Raw genomic sequence first — 23,356 nt, 5'->3', positions numbered from 1 at the left:
CCCTCAACCAGCCCTCTGTGCCTCCCCTCCTGTCTCCCTCCCCCCTGGTCTTCATCCGCTCTGCCTCTCCGCCCCGCTTCCCCCCACATCCCGTCCTCATCCACCGTCCCTGCGCCCCCCTACCCTCTGCCCCGGCCCCCCATCCACCCTCCAGCCCCCAGCCAAGCGCCCTAAATAGCATTGAGGCGCCCGCTCTTCGGACAGTGATTAATGATAGCAGAGCAGAGGGGTTAACACACTTCACTGAAAAGTCTGTTGACTGGGCTTCTTGTAACACAATTGGTCCGCTGCACGCCTCAAGAGAATCCTTTTGTTGTCCGCGCTCATTGTGGCCTCGAAATTCTGCCCACGAAAGTTTGCCAACGCTCCTGCCCCAGGAGTTTAATAGTTTCCCTTACTCGCGGGGCATTGTGCAGTGCTGAAAAGCAGCCCCTCTCTATTCAAGTGTTGGTGGTCATCTCAATAGATCTCCAAGGGCCCATATGGTGGCCAGTGCTGATGAATCCGCCTGTTTAAATGGGGGAGAAAGTTGGGGTTTTAAAACATTTCAAAGTTCCTGAAAAGATCCCACTAGATCCTGTCACAATTCCCCGAACTCTTTGAAGGCATTGCCTATTGTCTCCCGGTTATAAATGATATTCCTGGCCAAGTCGATTCCCACCAAGGCGCCCCAGAGGCTCCTCCTCCCAGGGCCAAGTCGCTAGGATGGGGAGGGGGGCAGCCCCGTTTGGTATCCCTAGGGGGCCTTAGGACCCAAGACCAAGGACCCAGGAGGCAGTGGTCCTGGAGGCCTAGCGAGAACTGAATCCTTTGCTTCAGACAGGCTGTGGCCTCTCCAGCAAGGTGCAAAAGGAGACAGCTTGCCCAAGTGCACATCTTGCCCTCCAAGCAGCAAAGGAAAACAATAAAACTTTCCCCTGTTTAATGATAGAAATTACATTAAAAGTGGTGGAAATGCCCTAATTAAAAATGTACCACTTAAATGATATGCCAAGGATTCAGCTGCAGCATAGCATATCTAGCTAGTTAGTGAACTCTCTACTATTTCTTTTTTTAAATTACACGTTAAAAATTTAAAAGAAATCTTACTTTTCTCTGGTGCAACACATTACAAAGAATGGACAGTCCTTTTATCTAAATATAAAATTCCATTTTCAGCAATTATAGCCTGTTCTTGGTGATGATATAATTACAGCTGTGCTCGTAATAGGTGTCAAGGCAAAGCGCACTCATACAATAGTTGAATAAAACTGCAGAACAATGCAAGCACTTCTAAATTCACAACCTTTAAAATGAAATTGACTGTGCAGAATTCAAATAAAAACTAGATAAATATTTTTTTTAAAGATTACAAGCTTGGTTTGGTTTCTTAATAGCATTTTCTACAAACCTATCAACATCTAATTGATTAGATAGGAATTACTGATTATAGATCGCTGAAATCTTGAACGTCACTCTTCTATTTTCCCAACACAGCCATAGGTAAATAAATTCTGCAAGGAGAGGGAGCTGGGTGAAGCATGTGGAGGGTCAGGGTTAGTTATGAAAGAACATTTTAATTGGAAACTATACCACTTGTTTTGTTATTCACAGAATAACATTCTATAAGTATCTACATTGCACAGTCTCATCATCATAAAAACAGAAAATGGTGGTCAGGTAACATGTGTCACCAATGTCTTTTGAAGGCTGACAGTTACCTTGGGAATGTTTTGGTGAGACTGTGAGAATAGACTGCTCTTGGAGTTTATGGCTATGTGAGGCCCCTTTTGCAGACTCCAAGTTATTCCAAATTTCTCTTACTGTCCTGTTCTTTTTTTTTCCAGATGGCTGCCAGCAGCAGGAAGGAGGGGGAGAGAATACCAACTCCATCAGTTCCAATGGAGAAGATTCAGATGAGGCCCAAATGCGACTTCAGCTGAAGCGGAAGCTGCAAAGAAATAGAACATCCTTTACCCAAGAGCAAATTGAGGCCCTGGAGAAAGGTGATGGAGTTTTTCAAAGTAGGGAAGCAGTAAATCAAAGTAAATGCCACATCTTCAGTACAAAGAGCTAAATTTAGCCAGGGCCCTTGCACAGAGGCCTGAAAAGGTTCCCTTTTTCTGTCTTTTCTGGGTATCTCTTTTAGTGTATGTGTTTTCTTTCTTCTTTCCACGTACCAGGAATTCAAAGATGAGAAATCTGACTTCTCATAAAGAAAGAGTCATGATTTGGCTAATTCAGGCCACAGAAGAGACCTTGAATGAATGTCATTAAACAAAAAAATAGAACACGGTTCTGATGGGATAGTTCTTCCAAGTACAGTCAATGCTAATAGTAGTAGCATTTTAAAGGGAATTGGTTGAAAGTGATGGAAGTCAGGAGGTGAAAATCAGCTTGATCCAGGCTTTGGTTGACACATTTTGTATAGTTCTGGTGCAACATAGAAAATGCAACTTACTCTTTCAGAGTTTGAGAGAACCCATTATCCAGATGTGTTTGCCCGAGAAAGACTAGCGGCCAAAATAGATCTACCTGAAGCGAGAATACAGGTACCTGGGGACTGTGTGTTCATGTGTTCATGTGACTCATACCATTTGCCTTTTTTAGAGACCCAGCTGCTTCTAAGGAATGTCATTTGTTTGTATCAATAGAAACAGATTTAGTTTGCTAAGTGCTTTGCCGTCACTCGGGGACTGGGGGAGGAGGACAGTGGACCTGTCAGGGATGGGGCAGAGCTGGGAGCAGGCACAGGGCTCACCTGTTCTGTCTGATTTCCAGGTATGGTTTTCTAATCGAAGGGCCAAATGGAGAAGAGAAGAAAAGCTGAGGAATCAGAGAAGACAAGCCAGCAACACACCTAGTCATATTCCCATCAGCAGCAGTTTCAGCACCAGCGTCTACCAACCCATCCCACAACCCACCACGCCTGGTAACTGGAAATATTAATTCTGCTGATCAGTGTGTTTCAGCCTTTCTGCCCTTGGCTCTGACTCTCACCACGACTGTTGTGTTCCTCTCCCTGCAGTTTCCTCCTTCACCTCCGGCTCCATGTTGGGCCGAACAGACACAGCCCTCACAAACACGTACAGTGCTCTGCCGCCCATGCCCAGCTTCACCATGGCGAATAATCTGCCTATGCAAGTAAGTGAGGCCGGCGGTTGCCCACTTAACGGGTCCCTGGGAGAGGAGGTTAGACGTGGGTTGGGGCATGCAGACCTCACTGCCCCTGTGTTTACCCTTGGGAGACTTTCTCAGTACAGTGATTGGCTTGATCAGTGAAGTCTAAGATGAAAGCAGTCAATCCAGTCTTTTAGCTGATTGATTCATGCCTTTAATAAAATAAAAACTTGATTTTCAGTCCAGTTAATCTGCCTTTTTGCTTATTGGGAATGTCAACTTGATGATGTTGGATGAGAATGGGGCATGCTTTAGGGATCAGTGTGAAACTTGGACCAGAAAATGAAAATAATGCTGGCAAATTATTAGCTAGTAAGGGGTTAATATGGGTAAAACAGGTTTATAGTCAGGTGTTTGTATAAATAAATTTATAGTCTTTATGTGTATTTTGGATGTTATTTAGGATGTTTGTGATAAACTGGTGAGGAAGAAAAAAAGGATCAGAATTGGGATTCATATTGTATAGTGTGATTTACTTAACATAGAGGAAAAGATAATTTTCTTTTTCTATCTTAGAATAAAAGGTATAGAAGGTATTTGCTAGAAATATCACGTATCTTTGCTGTGAATGATGTGATGAGTTTCTGGCATAACTAGCTGCCTGGAAAGGTTGATGCTATTCACTTGGTATAACAACCTGCCCCTACTCAATTCCATCTCAAATATATATTGGCCCCTACCTGTGCTAGGTCCTCAACTAGGCTAATCCTATTTTATGATGAAAGTTGTATAAGGTAGGTAGGGTGTACTGGAACCTTGAAGCCAGAGGGTTTCTTGATGGGGAAGATATTGGTCTTCTGGTGGGCCTTCTGCCATGACTTCTTCAGGATTCTTGTTCTATTTGTACAGCAGTTAGAGATGCTGGGTGGTATGAGACTGGCCAGCATGAGCCCCTGGAAACAGATTGGGGGATACACAGATAGTTTATTCTCCACTGAACATCTTTGGCTGGATTTCTAACCCAAATCACACTAAAATAAATGTTTCACGGTCTTTAGATTAATATAGGAACAGCTAGATAAGCAGCTTCAGAGGCATTATTCACATGTCTATTTTTATTACATCTGGATATTATTGACCATAGAGCAATTAATGTAAATTAAGGGATTAACAGCCCATTAGTTGGGGTGGCTATAACTGCCTTGGAATTTTCTAGAAGTCAAGGTTGCCTGGAGGAAGTGATTTCAGGATAGAAACAAATGCAAGCTGAAATTCTGGCAAGGCCCTGAGGGCCTGCTTGCCTCTTTGAACTCGGTGTTAGCAGTCTTCCTCTGACTTTAATAAGGCCACTGACTGTCTTGTTCAGTTTTATAAATTGTAGCAATACCTAGGTTTCTCTGAAGATAAAAACTGTATATATGAGAAAACAGAAACAATTAAATAGATGCTGCTATTCTGTTAGAGTTGTGTCCACATAGAGGCCCGTGTGGGTCGATTTATTTCAGATGCTGATTTTTTAAAATTATATAACTTAAAATATCATTCAAACCACATATATAGTCATCAAACAAAATTAAAGTATCAACAATTCTACTATTCAGAGAAAACTGCTCTTTGACTCTTGGAATTGGGTGAGGGGTGTCCTGTCTTTCCATCAGTTTATCCTGTTGACCAAAATCTTCAACCATTTGAAGCCATAAGGAGCAGGTGTCCTTCTCTGACCTTCTCTAATGCGTCACTGCCTCTGAGGCTGTGGATCTTGGAATGTTAAACATGTCTATAGTTTGCAGATTAGAGCAGTGCTGTCATCTCCCTTGCTCCTGACATTACGCTTCTATTAGTTCATCCCAAGTTTGCTGCCCCACCATAGCCCTGTGAGAGCTCAGGAGGAGTTTTGTCCCAGCCTTGTGTATTTATTTAGTTAGGATAAAGGTTTATCTTTTTACTACCATGATTCTAAATATTTAGAGGGTAGCAGCACAATTTTGTGGATTAAACGCAATCTCGGGTTTGGGGTCTGTAAGAAAGTCACAGCAAATTTTCATGGTAGGGCTAGGTATTTCCTGACACTTCTGACTACTTTAACCTGAGATCATTACTGATCTGCCTTTTCAAGAATCTTTAAATCCATGAGTCCCACCATCAAAGGTTCCAAGGTCCCTAAACCAAACTTTACAGAGTTCCTCCCGGTGTTTTCTGCCTCAGAGCTTGAAATACAGCATTTAAAGGGTGGGGGTGTCATTGGATTCCCAAATATTAATAGATTGAATTTGTGAGAGAGGGGTAATGTATTTATGGAAGTCCTCATGTTAAAACTTCTCTAAAGGTGCCAGCGAAGGTCCAAGATGAAAACTGACAAAAATTCTATTCATTTATGGATGGTGCCAACCATTTAGCTGGATTATAGTCTGAATTTTGGGCACTTTAAAAAGTTTGGTATGTAGGCAACTTTCCTCTAGCAGTGGACAATAGAAGGACCAGTTGGAGGCCCAATCTTAGAGTTCCCACATGGAATTCCAGTGCTTTACTTGAGGGTGTATTCAGACTTATTGGCAGAGTCCTGGGGAGGAGGGAGCCTGGGGATGTGGCTGTGCAACGTGTCTCTCGGTAACCACGGGTTTGCCTTTCTCCTCGCAGCCCCCAGTCCCTAGCCAGACCTCCTCGTACTCCTGCATGCTGCCCACCAGCCCTTCGGTGAACGGGCGGAGTTATGATACCTACACCCCCCCACACATGCAAACACACATGAACAGCCAGCCGATGGGCACCTCGGGCGCCACTTCCACAGGTGAGCTGTGCTCTCCGCAGGCTGCACAGAGATGGCCTCTGCAGCTTCTTTTGCCGGGTCATCTCCCTTCATTCGTAGTTTATCTGGAAAGAATCTGTCGGCCTTGTATGATGGTGTGTTTTACTCTCTGTTGCTTGCTTCTCTGGGGAAAACTAATTAAAAAGGGGAATTCAGTCAAACTAGTTAGTAACTTAATGCCATACTGGCAAAAAAAAGTTGTTTTTCCTGAATTTGGTTGCGGAAGTTGCATATGAAGGCAAGACCCAAAAATGTATCTTTCAGAAGGAAAAATTATTGTATTAGCCAAACTCAACAGTGAAGGCCATCCCCCCACCTCGTCCGAGCTTACTGGAAAGACTTCTCAGGTCCTTCCAGTTCTTCTGTGCCTTTCATTGGAACTGAAGAAGTACTACTTTGGTTTTCCAGGATGGTTTTGTTGCTAAAGTTCCAAACATACAGACAAGTGGAAAGTGAAAGTGTTAGTTGCTCAGTCGTGTCCTGAGTCATGCTCAGGCTGTTTGGGACCCCATGGACTGTAGCCCACCGGGCTCCTCTGTCCATGGAATTCTCCAGGCAAGCGTACTGGAGTGGATAGCCATTCTCTTCCCCAGGGGATCTTCCCAACTCAGGAAGAGCATCGAAGCCCAGTTTTCTGCATTGCGGGTGGATTCTGTACTGTCTGAGCCACCAGGGAAGCCTGGAGTTGGTGTTTTTTTGGGGGGGGGAGAGGTTGGGATTCAGTAGGTGCATGTAAACATGTTTTCTAGTTTCTGAAGGTGCTCCTTTTGTTTATAAGACGCGAAAGTTTTTTTTAAAATGTATTTGAAATGTTAGAAAGTACTAGAGATTTTTTTTTTAACTTATAAATTCATACTCCATGCCTGTCTCTCAAAGGGAATCTCTACATGGCTATTTCTTTCATCCACTTCTAGGACTCATTTCCCCTGGTGTGTCAGTTCCAGTTCAAGTTCCTGGAAGTGAACCTGATATGTCTCAATATTGGCCAAGATTACAGTAAAAAAAAAAAAAATCAAAAAAACAAACAAAAAGAATATATTGTGTTAATTCAGTCAGTGACTATGTGGACACAGCAGTTGGGCGTTCAGGAAGGAAAGAAAAGTGGCTGTTAGAAGCACTTCGGTTCTGCGGTTGCGTCCTGTGTGGTACCACTGGGGAATGGACTTGAAAACAAGGACCTTTGTATACAGAAGGCACGATGTCAGTTGGAACAAATCTTCATTTTGGTATCCAAACTTTTATTCATTTTGGTGTATTATTTGTAAATGGGCATTTGTATGTTATAATGAAAAAAGAACAACGTAGACTGGATGGATGTTTGATCTCTGTTGATCATGAAGTTGTTTAAAAAAAAAAGGAAATCATGATCAACAAGCTTTGCCACGAATTTAAGAGTTTTATCAAGATATATGGAATACTTCTACCCATCTGTTCATAGTTTATGGACTGATGTTCCACGTTTGTATCATTCCTTGCATATAATTAAACCTGGAACAACATGCACTAGATTTATGTAAGAAATATCTGTTGGTTTTCCAAAGGTTGTTAACAGATGAAGTTTATGTGCAAAAAAAAGGGTAAGATATAAATTCAAGGAAGAAAAAAGTTGATAGCTGAAAGGTAGAGTGTGTCTTTGATATAATCCAATTTGTTTTATGTCAAAATGTAAGTATTTGTCTTCCCTAGAAATCCTCAGAATGATTTCTATAATAAAGTTAATTTCATTTATATTTGACAAGAATACTCTATAGATGTTTTATACACATTTTCATGCAATCATAAGTTTCTTTTTTGGCCAGCAAAAGTTAATTGTTCTTAGATATAGTTGTATTACTGTTCACAGTCCAATCATTTTGTGCATCTAGAATTCATTCCTAATCAATTAAAAGTGCTTGCAAGAGTTTTAAACTTAAGTGTTTTGAAGTTGTTCACAACTACATATCAAAATTAACCATTGTTGATTGTAAAAACCATGCCAAAGCCTTTGTATTTCCTTTATTATACTATTTTCTTTTTAACCTTATAGTGTGGTGTTACAAATTTTGTTTCCATGTTAGATTAACATTCTAAACCAATGGTTATTTTCATACATACTCTGTTTTAAATCCTGATGATCCTTAAGAGGTAATTTTTACAGGTATCAAATTGCAAATGTGTTACAAAGAAAAACTCCACTGGAAGCTGTGTGTAGATCTGTGCCCATTTATACCCACAGTACCTATACAAAATGGTAGCATTTCCCAGTTATCTGTTCAATTCAAAAACTCAAAGTCTAGAAATAATTTAAAAATGCAACAAGCTATTAGCTAGGAATTGTCTTTTGAATTAGGGCTGGCATTTTCAATCTGGGCGGATTTCCATTGTCAGCCTGTTTCAACAGTGATTTCACTGAAGTATATTCAAAAGTAGATTTCTTATACAAGGTTCCCTGAAAGCCGCTGCCTTTCTCAACCAGGCCCTCTCCCTTTTCTGCCTCCCTCCCCTTTGCACAAGAGGCATCATTTCCCATTGAACCACTACAGCTGTTCCATTTGAATCTCGCTTTCTGTGTGGTTGTGGATGGCTGGAGGGTGGAGGGGGGATGTTGCATGTCAAGGAATAATGAGCACAGACACATCAACAGACAACAACAAAGCGGACTGTGACTGGCCGGTGGGAGTTAAAGGCCTTCAGTCATTGGCAGCTTAAGCCAAACATTCCCAAATCTATGAAGCAGGGCCCATTGTTGGTCAGTTGTTATTTGCAATGAAGCACAGATCTGATCATGTTTAAAGTGGCGGCACGCAGGGCAGGAGTGCTTGAGCCCAAGCAAAGGATGGAAAAAAACGAGCCTTTGTTGGGTGAAAGAGGCCTGTCTGAGACTTTTATTTCTGTCTGTTCTGTGTAACGTATAAGTCAATATGGATAAGTTTTCTTCTACACGCTTCAGTCAAAGGCTGGGGGTCTGGCAGTCTAGATTAAATGCCTGCACAGGCAAAACCCTCTGGGGACAAAGACACACTTCCACTGAATTGTACTCTGCTCTTTTTTGGTTTTGTTTTTAACCCCTGAAGGCAAACAATCAGAAATAGAGAAATTAATTGGAGGCTTTTTAAAAAAAAAAATCTTCTAGCTCAACATCTACTATTTTCTAGTTAAAGAATATACTTGTGAACAGATAATTGTGACTGATCTCTCTGGCACACTTTATATTAATAATTTTATTCCACCAGACTTGCTGCACACTGAGACATGCTGACTGCCGTTTTTATACGTGTGTATGCAATTTGATCCCGTCTGTGTTGTACGTGTGTATACTTCTGCAGAGGAGCACATACACATATGCACTGTTGGTACACCTGTGCAGGTATTTCCCCCCTTGACATTTAGCCACCTGCATTCCCAGAGGAACACGTGCTGGGAGAAATGTCCGAGGAGGGCTGTGTGTGAGTGTGTGCGGTGGCTGCTGGCTGCCTCACCTCCTCACTGCGAGAAGGGATGGTTTCCAACCGACTATGATTTGGGCCAGGGTCAGGCAGCTGGTCCTGGCCCACGGCTCTGCTGTGCAGGAAGCAGAGACTTTGGAGAACTGGCTGTGACATTTGGGTGTAGGAGGCGGGAGAAGGGGAGTGTTGTGGAGCAGAGGAGCTGCCTGTGTGCACTTAGGCACGTATACGAGTCCTCAGAGGGTCAAGCTTGCCAGGGCGCAGTGGCTCCGCAGCCTGGTTTAGTCTGATGCAGCCGCTCAGCTGTAGATGCCCTCTGGTCCAGCAGGATGGGTCGGCTGCCTTGCCTTCTGCCCTCACCCTAGGGAGATGAGCTGTCCTTTTGAATGGAGTTCCAGACACACCCCTGGGGACAGCATGGCAAGCTCAGTGTGGAAGCTGTGCCCAGAGGTGGCCTTTTACTCATTCTTGAAATAACTTTTATTTATTTATTGATAGGTATATTTATATATTTATGAATGGGAACTCTTCAGGGATGCCTTGATGCCATCCTCCAGGATGGTGGCCATCTATTTGTGATGTCCTTGGTAGAATCACAAGATTTTTCTCCAGACTTGACTGACTTAGGGAGACCAGGTGAACAGAATTTGAGCTGAATGTTTGAGTAAGAACATTCAAATTACTCCGAGTAAACAAATGCTTTTTACCATAATGAATTCTCAGAATATCCCTCCTTCCCCACCCCAAAGCTGTGCCTCCTCTTAAATGGAAACTGGCTTTTGGTATGGCTCACATAATCATTTCTTCTTCCTTTTAAAGAAAAAATCACTACTAGGTTTCCTAAGAGTCATTCATACAGTATTATTCCAAGATTCAGCTTTGTTTTGTGAATATTTGTCATTTTAGGATGGTGTCCATATTCTGCTTATTTCTTTTTGCTCTGGGCCTTAATGTAAACAAGATTTTCTTAAAAAAGGGTTTTCCTCTTTGTATAATGTTTGGCTCACCAAGGCCAAACACAAATTTTTCCTTTTTCTGTTCTTCAAGAATAAACCTCAACTGTTTCTTATTTAAGCACCTTTTTTTTTTTTGCTTTGGTTCTGAATGACTTCACTGCTCAGTTTTAAAGTTCAAAGTGTAAGTATTTAGGGTTAGTATTGCTTAAATTTGGTGGTGTTGATGGTGACTATCTTTGGAAAGCATTGACATGATGCTTTAGGAATGATGTTCATAATGGGCTTAAACAAATGAATAGGGTTCTCAACTTTTGCTTTGTATGCGCATTTGTGTGTCTGGTTCTTTAAAAGATAGACAGGGAATTGATTGCAGAGTGTTGCTTCCTTTTGAAGTAGTTTTATTTTGTCTAGTGTTAGTATGTGCAGATCCTGGAGGTGGAGATAAAGAATAAATGGAAAAGTGGAAATTGGTGGCTACTAAAAAGAAATTCAAGAGGTCTTAGAACCCCAGTACCTGAGCAGACTCTAGCAGTCAAAATATTTACCTCATGTTAAAGAAAGGCAAATCTAGCGTAAGAAATGAATACCATAGAGGGTTTAGAAGTTTTAGAAACACTTACAAGATATGAGGACATTTCAAACACTGTTTGACATTGTTAACTTAAATATCTTTAAGACAACCTGATAATTGAAAACTAGAATCTGTTAATAGTGTACATTTCATAATATATCAAATTGTTTGTATACCTACAGTAGCATTACTGAAGACCAGTATTTTAATGTAGTAAGTTATTAGCATATGGATAACTGACAAGTTTCCAGAAAGAAAGAAAACACATGTTTAGAGTGGGTTTTTATCAGAGGAAAATGAAAATATACATCCCTCTCCAATAGCTTATTTTAACAAAGCCTGCCTAGTGAATCAGAACACCAAAGCACTTGGATCTGATTTTTGGAAAGCCCAGGTACTATCATTGTTCAGAATGCACTTTTACTGAGTTTTAAAAGTTTCTTTTTTATTTAGAACAAGGGTTCAAACATGCACATTCAATTTTTATAGTATTTATCTATTTGCAAGGCATATATTAACTAGAAATTGGCCGTTAATTTTATAGTTGTGTTAGCTAGGGTAGTAAATCAATGACCTGCTAAGTATTTCTGACAAGCAATTTTCATATTCGATGACCTCACATTTCCTTTTCGGAGTCAAATGCTATGTAATTGTTCTGTTGTGTGTTTGTATAAAATGAATCACAACATGGTAAAGAAAAGGTTAGACTTATTAAAATAATAACCCTACTAAAATATTCACTTTATTCAGATTGTTCATAATGCTTTCAAAGGACATAGCAAAGCTTTTGTGGAGAATCTGCATATTATTTATCATCTATGGACTAAATTGATTTTTTTGAAGTTGCTTTAAATTTTAAAAGCACCTTTCCTTAATATAAAAGCCCTTTAATTTTAACTGACAGATCAATTCTTAAACTTTATTTTGAAAAGAAAATGGGGAAGAATTTGTGTCTTTCGAATTAAAAGAAGTGAAAAAAATAAACCAGACATCCTAAAAAAATAGAAGAAACCTGATTTTTAGTACTAATGAGATAGCGGGTGACAAAATAGTTGTCTTTTTGATTTCGATCACAAAAAATAAACTGGTAGTGACAGGATATGATGGAGAGATTTGACATCCTGGCAAATCACTGTCATTGATTCAATTATTCTAATTCTGAATAAAAGCTGTATACAGTATGTGTTTATGCTACAGTGGGTTTTTTTTTAAGTGACTGACATTCATCATATTGGTTAGACAGTTTTAAAAACCTAGTCTTTGTTTTCTGCAATGTTGTCAAGAACAAATAAAGTATAATTTGTGGTATATTAAAAGCAAACTGCTTAAAAGTGCTAGATATAACTGCTTCAAGATAGTCTAATATACTTGGAAATGTATTTAGAAAATTCAGTTTCTCCTAACAGATGTTAAACAGCTTTTTAAAAACTGAGACTCTTATACAGTATGTGTCTATGCTACAGGGGGTTACTTGCATATTACTTAAATATGCAAGTTACTTTTAAACTTTTACTTTTTGTCTATTTGTCAAAAGCTTTGAGAACATGGAACTATGATTCAAAAAACTGGTGTTTCCTATGAAAACTAGTTTAATATGTTATATATTCCCAAAGACATGTTTATATGGTTATAAATGTACACATCTACCGATGTTCATAATTAACAAAGGGTTTTACCTGATGCAATAGAAATTTGAGTTACCTTCGGTTTTATACTTTGTCTCAGACCTATGTTTTGTAAAAATCTCTCGCCAAGCCTCCATACATGTTTTCCCCCAGTATCCTTGCATTCATGTAGCTGTCAGTTTGAATTTCAATCCTGAATTATGTCTACTGACATAATTTCATAGTGTGGACTCTGTTTAAACAGAGACCATCTCTTTCTTTGTCTAAGTTTTCTATTACTCAAGTTCTTTATTAAATACTGTAGTAGACTATTTTTAATGGATTCTTCATCCCCAAATATTGTCTTATCTTCAATTTCATAACAGGATATGTAAATGCAAGTTTATTTTATTTTAGTCTTCATATAGTAGCAAAGTTTTTATCTCATAAAAACATTTTTGGTGAGAGGTGTCTTTTTCAGAAGTGAAGAGAAAAATATGTTTTTCACAGTTTTGCATTTCATAATTTTTCATATGCTGCCTGCTGTAACGTGGACTTTGCCGTGAGCCAAGTGCCTTATATACACATACGCTTAATGACCACTGTGAGGCATCCTGAATTTCGGACATTTGCTTTTATTTAAAAATAAAATTCTTCACTAGATATAGCATAAAACAAACTTTTAAAGTGAAAGTATTTCTGCTGTACTATTTCTGTATAAAAACTTGGTTAAAATAATGAAGAACAGTGGCCTCATTTTGCAATCCTAACTGTATTTTTCAAGGATTGGAGGGTCACATCGTTAAGAAAAATATTTACATAAGCTATTAGCAATCATAATTAGGGTGTCACAGAATTCTGCAGGCAATGACTAAGGAGGAGTCACTAGAAGTCCAGGTGCTTCTTGCCTCCGGCCGTCATGCCACAGCCTGGGCCCAGCAGCTTGGTGGATTCTGCCAGATCCTGTTTGCTTGAGCGGCTCACAGTGTCTGACAAGTCTGGAGGCAAATGCAGTCGCTATGGCAGAAGATTTCAGGGGACGGAAAGAAGGAAAAAAAATAATTAATTTTGCTTTTGCCAGCACACTTCAGAATACAATATTATGCTCTGTTGATCAGCATTTAGTCTTGCATAGAAAATTCCTGCTAAAACAATTCTTCAGATTAAAGCCCAATATAATGACATCCTATTCCTACTAGATTTTACAAATCGTAGTCATTACAGAAACTGGACCAGGAATCTTAGTGGCATATTTCCAGAGTCCAGACCTAAATGTATTACGATTTTTCTTACTTAGGTAGAAATGAAAACACAGTAACTGCACAAATGAAAACATAATGGAAAAATATCACATAATAACGGCAGGTTGTTTTTTGGCTATTTTTTTTTCCCTTAGAGCTCCAAGATGGTATTTTTAATTGAATGTAGTTTTTCAGCAATTATGGATTCCTGCAAATGCCTGTTTTCCTTTGTCTATTAAGTTGACCTGATGATTTTTTATTTCAAGGCTATATCTTCTTTAAGGAACTTAACCATTTTCATGGACATATGTCATATTGACATAAGGAAAAAAATGATACCACTTAAAGGGTCAATATTTTTCATATGCTCAGACAGGTCAGCAAAACATTTACTGTAGGTCTTGGTAAGTGTGTTTCTATGCATGATGTTGGCTCATGTTTTCAAAAGCATAGTGTAGCTTTGAACATCTCGCCTTCCTATCTGTCTGCAAATATAGGTTGATTTAAGGAGACCCAGTAACTAATCATAATTACAGAACAGTTATTGTAATTAGGGAGAAATACTCACATTTCATAATAAACTTTTTGGTTTTTCAAAAGGATCTCTATCAAGTTCCTTTAATTATCTTTGCTCTCAGACCATGTGATTTGTTTCATAAAAATCCAAACTCAAAGGAACATGTTTGTTGTGTGAGGCAGAGTGGTTATGGGAGCCTAAAGGTAAGTAGGGCAGGATGGGGTCATCCCCTGATGACTAAGCAAAGCCTTGATGAGGTGAACTGACCTGGAGACAACCCACCTGAAACCCTTCATTTGAAAACTCCCTTGGATATGAAAAAAAAATCAAGATGAGAAAGGGAAAAAAACACTTTTTTTGGGTCAAAATATTGTGATACACTAGCATATGTCCTGGCTAGTTTCTTTCCTGATAAAAGGCTTGTTTATTGTCATGTAAACACAAGCTGTGTGCAAGGATCAAAACATTTTAAAACATTAAAAATAATTTATGAAAACATTCTTCCTTGATTTCAGTTTGCTGATTCAAATATATCTAGGATGAAAGACTCTTATATAGATATATGATCAACAAAGATGTCAGGGAGATCCAGGAAAATATAATATCCATACAGTAATATAAATACAGTGTTATTCATCTGTATCCTTAGCACTCAGCCTGTCACTTATTAAGTCATTAAATGTCTATTTCTTAAATAATAAAAAAAGAATTCAAAGAAAGACATATTTGCTTCTTTGTTTTAAACAATTCTTTCATTTCTTCATACCCTAGTTTTAGAAAGGATTTCAGGTAGAAAATGAAAGTGTGAAAGGCTCAGGAATCGAAAAGACACAAATGACTCTAAAGTCTGAGGTCATGAATGTCTTTGCAGTGTTAAGTCTATCAATGTTCATGAGTGCAAGCAACAAGGAAAGAGATATTTAATTATATGTCTGAGCTGAAATGTTTCTTTAAGATCTTGTAGTTATTGCTAATGAACAGAGGAAAAATGACTAGGGAACATGCATGACCTAAAAGCTCTCTAAAACTTAAAGAGAAGTCACCATTAAAAAATGTGTGTGTGTGTGTGTGTGTGTGTGTGTGTGTGTATGTGTCTGTACTTCTGGTTGGGACCCCACAGAGATGAGGTCATCTGACCTCATCTAAATAGGCTGTTTAGGAAATCAACTGGAGTCAAAGATATTTAGAATCTACTCAAAGCAAGGCATTCTGAAAAGATATGTGAACAGGGTATCCTCCGAACTCCGTGTTGCCTTATATCCCAGTAACAGGCATGAGACAAGCACACGAGTAACCCTCACAGGGAGCAGTCCAAGTTACAGCCACAAAGTTGTAGAGACAAAAGCAGAAATTGTGGTGGGGGATGGGAACAGAGAAAGTTTCATGGAGATGGGCTAGGTGTTAAATAATGAATTGGGTTCTGGCATGCAGAAATGGCGATTTGCTTAAGGGCAGAATCAGTACATTTTAAAGATGCATTTTGGTAGGTTCTACTGCTCTGGCAATCCAAATGGGGAAACTAGTGTACTTTATTCAGAACCAGCATAAATATAATTTATTTCAGGAGCTTACCTATTTGCTAAAAATTTCTCTTCCTTTGCTTCTCAAGGCAATGAGCGTGAGCCAGTTGGCTGAAAGCCCTTCATAGCAAAAGTAGCTAAATGTGACGTGTGACATGCTTGGAAGTCTTTCAGGTTGAATGGCTTTGAAGAAAAGTCAAATACCATTCATGTGTAACTTCTGAGCACATCACCCACAGAAATTTGGGGTGATGTGGTTAAATGCTCCTAACCAAATGCTACACTGTAAAAGCTAGTTGTGTACCCGTGTCCTCTGAAAAAAGCCCAAGGATGGTTCTGGGAAACGTGGGAATCTGTGCGATTTTGCCGGCTTTTGTTGACTATTACTTGAACGAGCTTACTAGGCAGCCTAAATTCTCAAGCAGTGGGTTTTGTTTCCTCCCTTTCTAAGCCTCCCCCTGTGCACCATGTCAGTGTGATGTGAAGCAGCGAGGAAGAAGAAGAGGTGGGTTCCAGGCTTGCCAGGTGTGTCAGGCACTTTCCCTTTGAGGCTTCCAAAGCATTTGCACACTTGACATGTAAACGTTCAGATGCTGCTGTACCCTGGATCTGTCTTCTAAAGAACACGCTGTAAGACACTCTACACGGCACAGGGACCTCCTTTAGACTAAAGCTGCAAGGCTGTAGGGGGATATAGACTTCTAGACCTTGAAGTTTCACTGAGTAATGGAAAAAAATCAGGCCTATACAAATAATCTAGTACAGATTTAATCTTATAAACCAAATCAAGGTATTTATCTTTCTCATTTTATACCTGGGGTTCTGAGGCCAGGGACAAAAACATACCGTCGATCTTGAGCTAAAATTCTATCACCTGATTTTCTTTTCCCAGATTCTGGGAGGAAGGCATTGTGCTGCTGAGGCACGAGATGCTTATCTGGCTGGCTGCCTCTTTTTTCCATGAATGCCTCGTCTAGAATGATGATTCTGTGTAGGCAAACGGACCTGGGGAAGGTGTGACAGCTCCCAAGGTTCTGTAGAGGCCTGGGGTGCTTTATAGCAATTCATCCCATTGGTTTGTTGTTGTTCAGTCGCTCAGTCGTGTCTGACTCTTTGCAACCCCATGGACTGCAGCACGGCAGGCTTTCCTGTCCTTCACTGTCTCCTGGAGCTTGCTCAAACTCATGTCCATTAAGTCGATGATGCCATCCAACTATCTCATCCTCTGTCGCCCCTGTCTCCTCCTGCCCTCAATCTTTCCCAGCATCAGGGACTTTTCCAATGAGTCAGCTCTTCAAATCAGGTGGCCAGAGTATTGGAGCTTCAGCTTCAGCATCAGTCCTTCCAATGAATATTCAGGGTTGACTTCCTTTAGGATTGACTGGTTTGATCTCCTTGCTGTCCAAGGGATTCTCAACAGTCTTCTCCAATACCACAGTTGGAAAGCATTAATTCTTTGGTGCTCAGTGCTACAAGGTGGGAAACGGCGAGCCTGACAAAATGCCTGGCAGATTAGGGGAATTCCTGCCAAAAGGCACCCTTAGGCCCATAGGAAGCCCTGGGTCCTAACAAAGAAAAGTGGCAGAAACGCTTTGCTCTGTGGCTTCAAGGAGGACCAAGCTGAACTGGACTGGAATTCTTCCCTCTCTGCCAACCTCTCTGTCCCTCTGTTGGGCTGAGCCACTGACTATATTTTGTTCTTTCCTGAATCAGCAACTCTACTGATCACATATAGGATTGAGCTTCCTGGCTCCACAGTTCTTTTCCTAATTCCTTTTCTCCCAGCCTGCCAGACCTGTGCTTAGCACTTACAGTTCCCAGACAGACGGGGCAAGATAATGAATCTAGATTACCACTTGGATTTGAGACAAATTGCAGATAAATACCCATTAAAATAAGCTTAATCAACTTATATTTTTCATATTTTTCCAAGACCGAACCACTGGGCACCATATGTTTTCTGAAAACAACTCATGTAGTAAGTACATTTTAATCTTTAGCAAATGAATAGATTTGTTTGTATCCTTTAAAATTTATGACATTTCCTGAAAAGTCACACTTTCCATTACTCACAATCACAGAAATAGGGGTTAATATTTCAAAATACTTCCTAATAGATTTTTTCTTTTTTCTTTAAAACATAATCAATTTAAATGAAAACTTATGAACACCTTTGAACATATAGGTTCTACATTGGTTTTTTCACAGGGGCAGCGGGTGACAGTTTGATACTCTACTCCCTATCAGTATGACATCAGATAAGTCACATCTGAGTCACTTCACTCAGATAAGAGTGCCGCAGAATTGATGCTTTTGAACTGTGGTGCTGGAGAAGACTCTTGAGAGTCCCTTAGACTGCAAGGAGATCAAACCAGCCAATCATAAAGGAAATCAGTCCTGAATATTCATTGGAAGGACTAATGCTGAAGCTGAAGCTCCAATACTTTGGCCACCTGATGTGAAGAAGTGACTAACTGGAAAAGACCCTGATGCAATTTGGGGGAAAGATTGAGGGCAGGAGGAGAAGGGGGTGACAGAGGATGAGATGGTTGGATGGAATCACTGACTCAATAGACATGAGCTTGAGCAAACTCTAGGAGATAGTGAAGGACAGGGAAGCGTGGTGTGCTGCAGTCTATGAGGTCGCAAAGAGTAGGACATGACTGAACGACTGAACTGAAGTCACTTCACTTGTCTAGCTTTAGTATCCTTATCTGTCACAAGTGAATGATTCTCCCCTCATAAGACTGTTACCAGGATCAGATGAGATATGAAGTGTTTTATAAATTATTACGTACTGTGCCGATTTATTTATACCTTTTCTTGTTCCAAAAAAGCCATTTGAGGTGACTTATAAAAATACATATGGGACAAGAGAACCCCATGAAACAGTATGAAAAAAGATAAAAATAAGTGAGCTTATTAGGGCATGGAAATGAATCTACCAGTTTAATGAAAAACATATTTATAAGCAACAGCAACAGAACACTGCACTTGGCCAGCAGGTATGGTCACTAAGTCTGAGCATTTATTATACAATGCCCTTTACTGTGGTGCTGTCAAGAAATATAAAAGGAAACTCCGGTAATAGTCTTTGCTTCTGGTAAGATTTAAAAAGTCTAAACAGGACTTCCCTGGTGGTTCACTGGTTAAGAATCTACCTGCTAATGCAGGGGACACAGGCTCAATCCCTGGTCCGAGAAGGTCCCACATGCCATGGGCAATTAAGCCCACGCACCACGACTACTGAATCCCGTGCCTCCTGGAGCCTGTGCTCCGCAGCAAGAGGAGCCGCTGCAGTGAGAACCTGCGCATCACGACTGGAGAGCAGCCCCCGCTCACCACAACTAGAGAAGGCCCACACGTAGCAACGAAGACCCAGCTCAGCCACAAACAAACAAAAGTTTAAAAAGTCCAGACAATTTCCCTCACACCCAGTAACACAATAGTGAAGATGGGGCCTGGCTTCCGGGCCAGTGAAAAAATGCAGGACTTGGTATTAAAGGAGGCAATTTGGGGTCCATTTATCACTATTATAAAGGGAGACTTCCACTTACAAAAATCATTTTAATTTACTTATTTGTCTGCACTGGGTCTTAGTTGTGACATGCGGGATCCAGTACCCTGGTCAAGGATCAAATGCAGGCCCCCTGCGTGGGGAGTGTGGACTTCTCCCACTGGAGCACCAGGGAAGTGCCGTCACCGTGATTTCTTCACAAGATTTCAGAGTGTTGTTTCAACTGGCAAAAAAAATTAATCTTATATGCTATTACATAACTATTATATTTCATATTCTTATTTATATTATTTCATGATCATTACATTATTACAATACAATGTTATATTGTAATGACTCTACATCTGGTTAAAATTTTAAAATGTGGAAGATGTATCTGCCTAATTTTGGAGAATTCTGTGTTACTCTTATACATGAATGGGGCAGTGGAAATCATGCCAGATCACATTTTTGCTTGTTTTGGATAAGTGTACATTTTATAGTGGCTGAATATGTCTGGAAAAAATTCTGCCAAAACATGGTCAAGGTTTTAGGTGTCACTTCTGTTTAAGATCCAATTCATTCTCAGGGTTGCAGATTAAAACTGTTCTATTGAATCTCATAACCATACTATATCCTGAATTGAAAAAAATTCAGTTGGTTCTTCCTGATTGATCTGCAAATTAGACAAAATTTCCGAGTTGGAGCAGTGCACACTGGCTGCCCATTGAAAAATGCTCAGGTGTGCGATTATTTTGACCGTCAATTATAACTGACAGTATTGTCTTGCCTCCAAGCTCACCTCTCTGAAAGCAAATTGTGAAGAACTCACTTGTCTAAACAGAAGTGTGATTTGTGAAAAGGCATGTGTCGGTGGCAGAGATTGTTAGCTTACTCCCAATATCTATTCTCTTCCTTTGCAGAGTGAAAAAAATCCCTGAGTGGGCCACATGGCCTCCCAGAATAAAGGCCACACTTTCCAGCTTCCCTGGCCAATAGATGAGGCTGAGTGCTTAGGCTCTGGTGACTTCATCTTGAGCAGAATTGCCATGGTTAAGTTCAAGGTCAGATCCTTAGAGAGGGGGAAGTGCCATTCACTTCCCTTTCCCTTGGCATCACTATTCAACTCCAGCAAGAGGGTCCCCCCCTCACTGGGCACTGATGCTCCTCCCCCTGTGAGGTGAGGAGTAAACCATGGTGAAGGGGTTATGCCCATCTAGAGCATGTACCCTTCTTTGGAGGACACACTCTGGGTACTCAGGGCTTCAGAACTCCCTGTGCAAATGGCCACAAAACCTGCACAGGTCTCTTCCCCAGGTCTGTTTCTTGTGGGTGAAATTTGTGTGCACACTCTGGGGCCCCAGGAGGAACCTAGGGATGGCTGTGTGTGGGGAGTGTGGACAGAGTTTGAATGTGCAGGCCGGGTGTCCCCAAGCACATCACATTGCCTGCTCTGTGTGGGAAGGAGGCAGCGGTGGGGAGAGAAAGGAGGTAAGCTGTAGGCCAATTCCTCCTATGTCTCCATCTTCTGGAGTGGAACCCTGATCCTAAATTTAAACTTGGCTTCCCAGGAAGGTGTACTTGTGAAGAAAGGAAGATAAAATATATTTAATGATTTGTTGGCTTGACAACTTTTAAATATTGAGACATGTAATTATGTGTCCTTTATCTGCATTCTTGCTCTAAGCTCCACAATGTTGGGGACAAGCTAAGCTTCCCTTCTTCCCACTCACTGAAATGTGGCCTTGAGGGCAGGCGCTGAAGCCGCCATCCTGGACCATCAAATGGAAGCTACGGGCTGAGGAGGGCGGAGCAAAACCACAGAAATAGCTTAGGGTCTCCTGACACCACCTGACCACCAAAAGAGCCTTGGGTCACCAAATTGGGCTTTTATACAATATGTGTTCTATATTATTAAGCCACTGCTTTTTTGAATTTCTTTAATAACAGCCTAACCTATATCCTGTTTGTAGAGAATTTGGTATCTGAAAAATGGATTGAGTTCTAGCCTCAAAAATCTAGGTTGGTTTAGTGGTTAGAAGGTGGGCAGTGAGGTCAGTATCACAGGTTGGAAAGCTGATGACTCTCATTAGGCTTGTGACAACTTGGAAGGCAAACCTCATATCTCCTAGTCAGTGGCTCTAGTTGAAATGTTGGAGAAATTCAGAATATTGGCATATTAGTGGCTTCTTGCCACTTTTGGCAAAGTTATTTACGAAAGAGAAATGAACTTAGGCTGGAGCCATAGAATGTGCTACAACAGTTCTATTAAAGGAGGTACCTGCCTGAAGCTCACAGCCTAAACGAACCAAAAGCTTGTAATTTGGGGCATCAGAGGCTTGAGAAAGCCCAGCTACTTCTGCAATTGCACACCAGAGCAGGCAACCTTCACAGATGTCTGTGCCTCTGAGCCATGGTGAAATGCCTCATTAAGAGGCTGGCCAGAAAATGGGAGCCAGAGACAACAGTCAGATTAAGGGTGCTGCCTTCTTTCTCAAGTCGATTATTTCAGATTGCTTCAAGCTAGTTACAAGTAAGATGAAAGGGAGGGGTATAGGCAGAACAGAGAGGCCAGAAAATAAGACTAAGGTCTTACAAGATGAGAGTTGTGGTGGACAGCGCCCATTTCACCTGCCCTGTGGTGTGTCCGCCCGCAGGTAAGAGGCTGGAAAGGTGTGAATTAGGCTTACCCACAGCTGCAGTAGATTCAGAAGGTGGAAAAGAAGCAGGTACTTATCTTCCTGCTACTTATACTGAGGCATTTGGCAAACGTTGCACGGACAGTGGTGTTTTTTTTTTTTTGCATTCTAGTGACCAGTCGACAGCTTCACAGGCATCACAGGAGCAGAGTCAGTTATGGGAAGGGAGGCTCACTCAGTTTCAGTGTCCAGTGACATGCTTCCGGGGGACCAAGAGGCACTGGCAGCAGTAGCCGTGGGAAGATTCTAGCTGCAGGACTGCAGCCACGGAACTGTGCACTTTCAGGAAGTAGCTGTAGTTGCTGCCTCCCAATTCCTCACCTTAACTGTCTTTGGTAGAGGCAGCAGCCTCCCTGGAGGCCAGTTTGGTGGCATTACCCCTCAGCCCTTCCAGTTATTTCACTGCCTCCCAATTTTCTGGTACCAACTTTCCATCTGCATAAAATAATTAGATGGGACCTCTTTCCTGCAGTTGAATGCTAGAACTATCAATATGTCTGGACAACTTTTTGGCTCTGATTACTTGCATGTGGAAGTGAAGAGAAGCAAATCAACTGGCAACCTCATAAAATTTGGAGGGGGTTGTTTTGTCAAAGAAACGGCAAGCCTGGTCAAGAGTCCATGATTTTTCAACGCCTACAGAATCTTACGTCCAGGAATCTGATCTATATATAGTGAAAGTTTCTCATGATGTACTCTGCATATAAGTTAAATAAGCAGGGTGACAATATACAGCCTTGAACGTACTCCTTTTCCTACTTGGAACCAGTCTGTTGTTCCATGTCCAGTTCTAACTGTTGCTTCCTGACCTGCATACAGGTTTCTCAAGAGGCAGGTCAGGTGGTCTGGTATTCCCATCTCTTTCAGAATTTTCCACAGTTTATTGTCATCCACATAGTCAAAGGCTTTGGCATAGTCAATAAAGCAGAAATAGATGTTTTTCTGGAACTCTCTTGCCTTTTTGATGATCCAGCGGATGTTGGCAATTTGATCTCTGGTTCCTCTGCCTTTTCTAAAATCAGCTTGAACATCTGGAAGTTCATGGTTGACGTATTGCTGAAGCCTGGCTTGGAGAATTTTGAGCTTTACTAGCATGTGAGATGAGTGCAATCGTGCGGTAGTTTGAGCATTCTTTGGCATTGCCTTTCTTTGGGACTGGAATGAAAACTGACCTTTTCCAGTCCTGTGGCCACTGCTGAGTTTTCCAAATTTGCTGGCATATTGAGTGCAGCACTTTCACAGCATCATCTTTCAGGATTTGAAATAGCTCAACTGGAATTCCATCACTTCCACTAGCTTTGTTCATAGTGATGCTTTCTAAGGCCCACTTGACTTCACATTCCAGGATATCTGGCTCTAGGTGAGTGATCACACCATCATGATTATCTTGGTCATGAAGCTCTTTTTTGTACAGTTCTTCTG

General features: G+C 40.9%; 2 protein-coding genes across 3 annotated transcripts in view; one reads left to right on the top strand and one right to left on the bottom strand.

The window, feature by feature from the left end:
- Nucleotides 1–6,917, top strand: part of PAX6 (paired box 6) — a 28,324-nt gene extending 21,407 nt beyond the window's left edge. The window contains exons 8-13 of one of the 2 annotated variants that reach the window (XM_010831811.1): nucleotides 1,827–1,985; nucleotides 2,449–2,531; nucleotides 2,761–2,911; nucleotides 3,008–3,123; nucleotides 5,737–5,887; nucleotides 6,820–6,917. In XM_010831811.1, the coding sequence (XP_010830113.1) occupies nucleotides 1,827–1,985; nucleotides 2,449–2,531; nucleotides 2,761–2,911; nucleotides 3,008–3,123; nucleotides 5,737–5,887; nucleotides 6,820–6,905 (746 nt within the window). In that variant the 3' untranslated portion in view covers nucleotides 6,906–6,917. The remainder of the gene's footprint in view (nucleotides 1–1,826; nucleotides 1,986–2,448; nucleotides 2,532–2,760; nucleotides 2,912–3,007; nucleotides 3,124–5,736; nucleotides 5,888–6,819) is intronic. The other variant, XM_010831810.1, reaches the window with a different exon arrangement.
- Nucleotides 6,918–13,076: 6,159 nt separating this feature from the next.
- Nucleotides 13,077–23,356, bottom strand: part of ELP4 (elongator acetyltransferase complex subunit 4) — a 258,523-nt gene continuing 248,243 nt past the window's right edge. The window contains exon 10 of the mRNA XM_010831809.1: nucleotides 13,077–13,478. Within this exon, the coding sequence (XP_010830111.1) occupies nucleotides 13,347–13,478 (132 nt within the window). The 3' untranslated portion in view covers nucleotides 13,077–13,346. The remainder of the gene's footprint in view (nucleotides 13,479–23,356) is intronic.

This window comes from Bison bison, unplaced genomic scaffold (genome assembly GCF_000754665.1).
Source record: "Bison bison bison isolate TAMUID 2011002044 unplaced genomic scaffold, Bison_UMD1.0 scf7180017864531, whole genome shotgun sequence".
NCBI lineage: Eukaryota > Metazoa > Chordata > Mammalia > Artiodactyla > Bovidae > Bison > Bison bison.
This window is presented reverse-complemented; position numbering and strand designations above follow the sequence as displayed.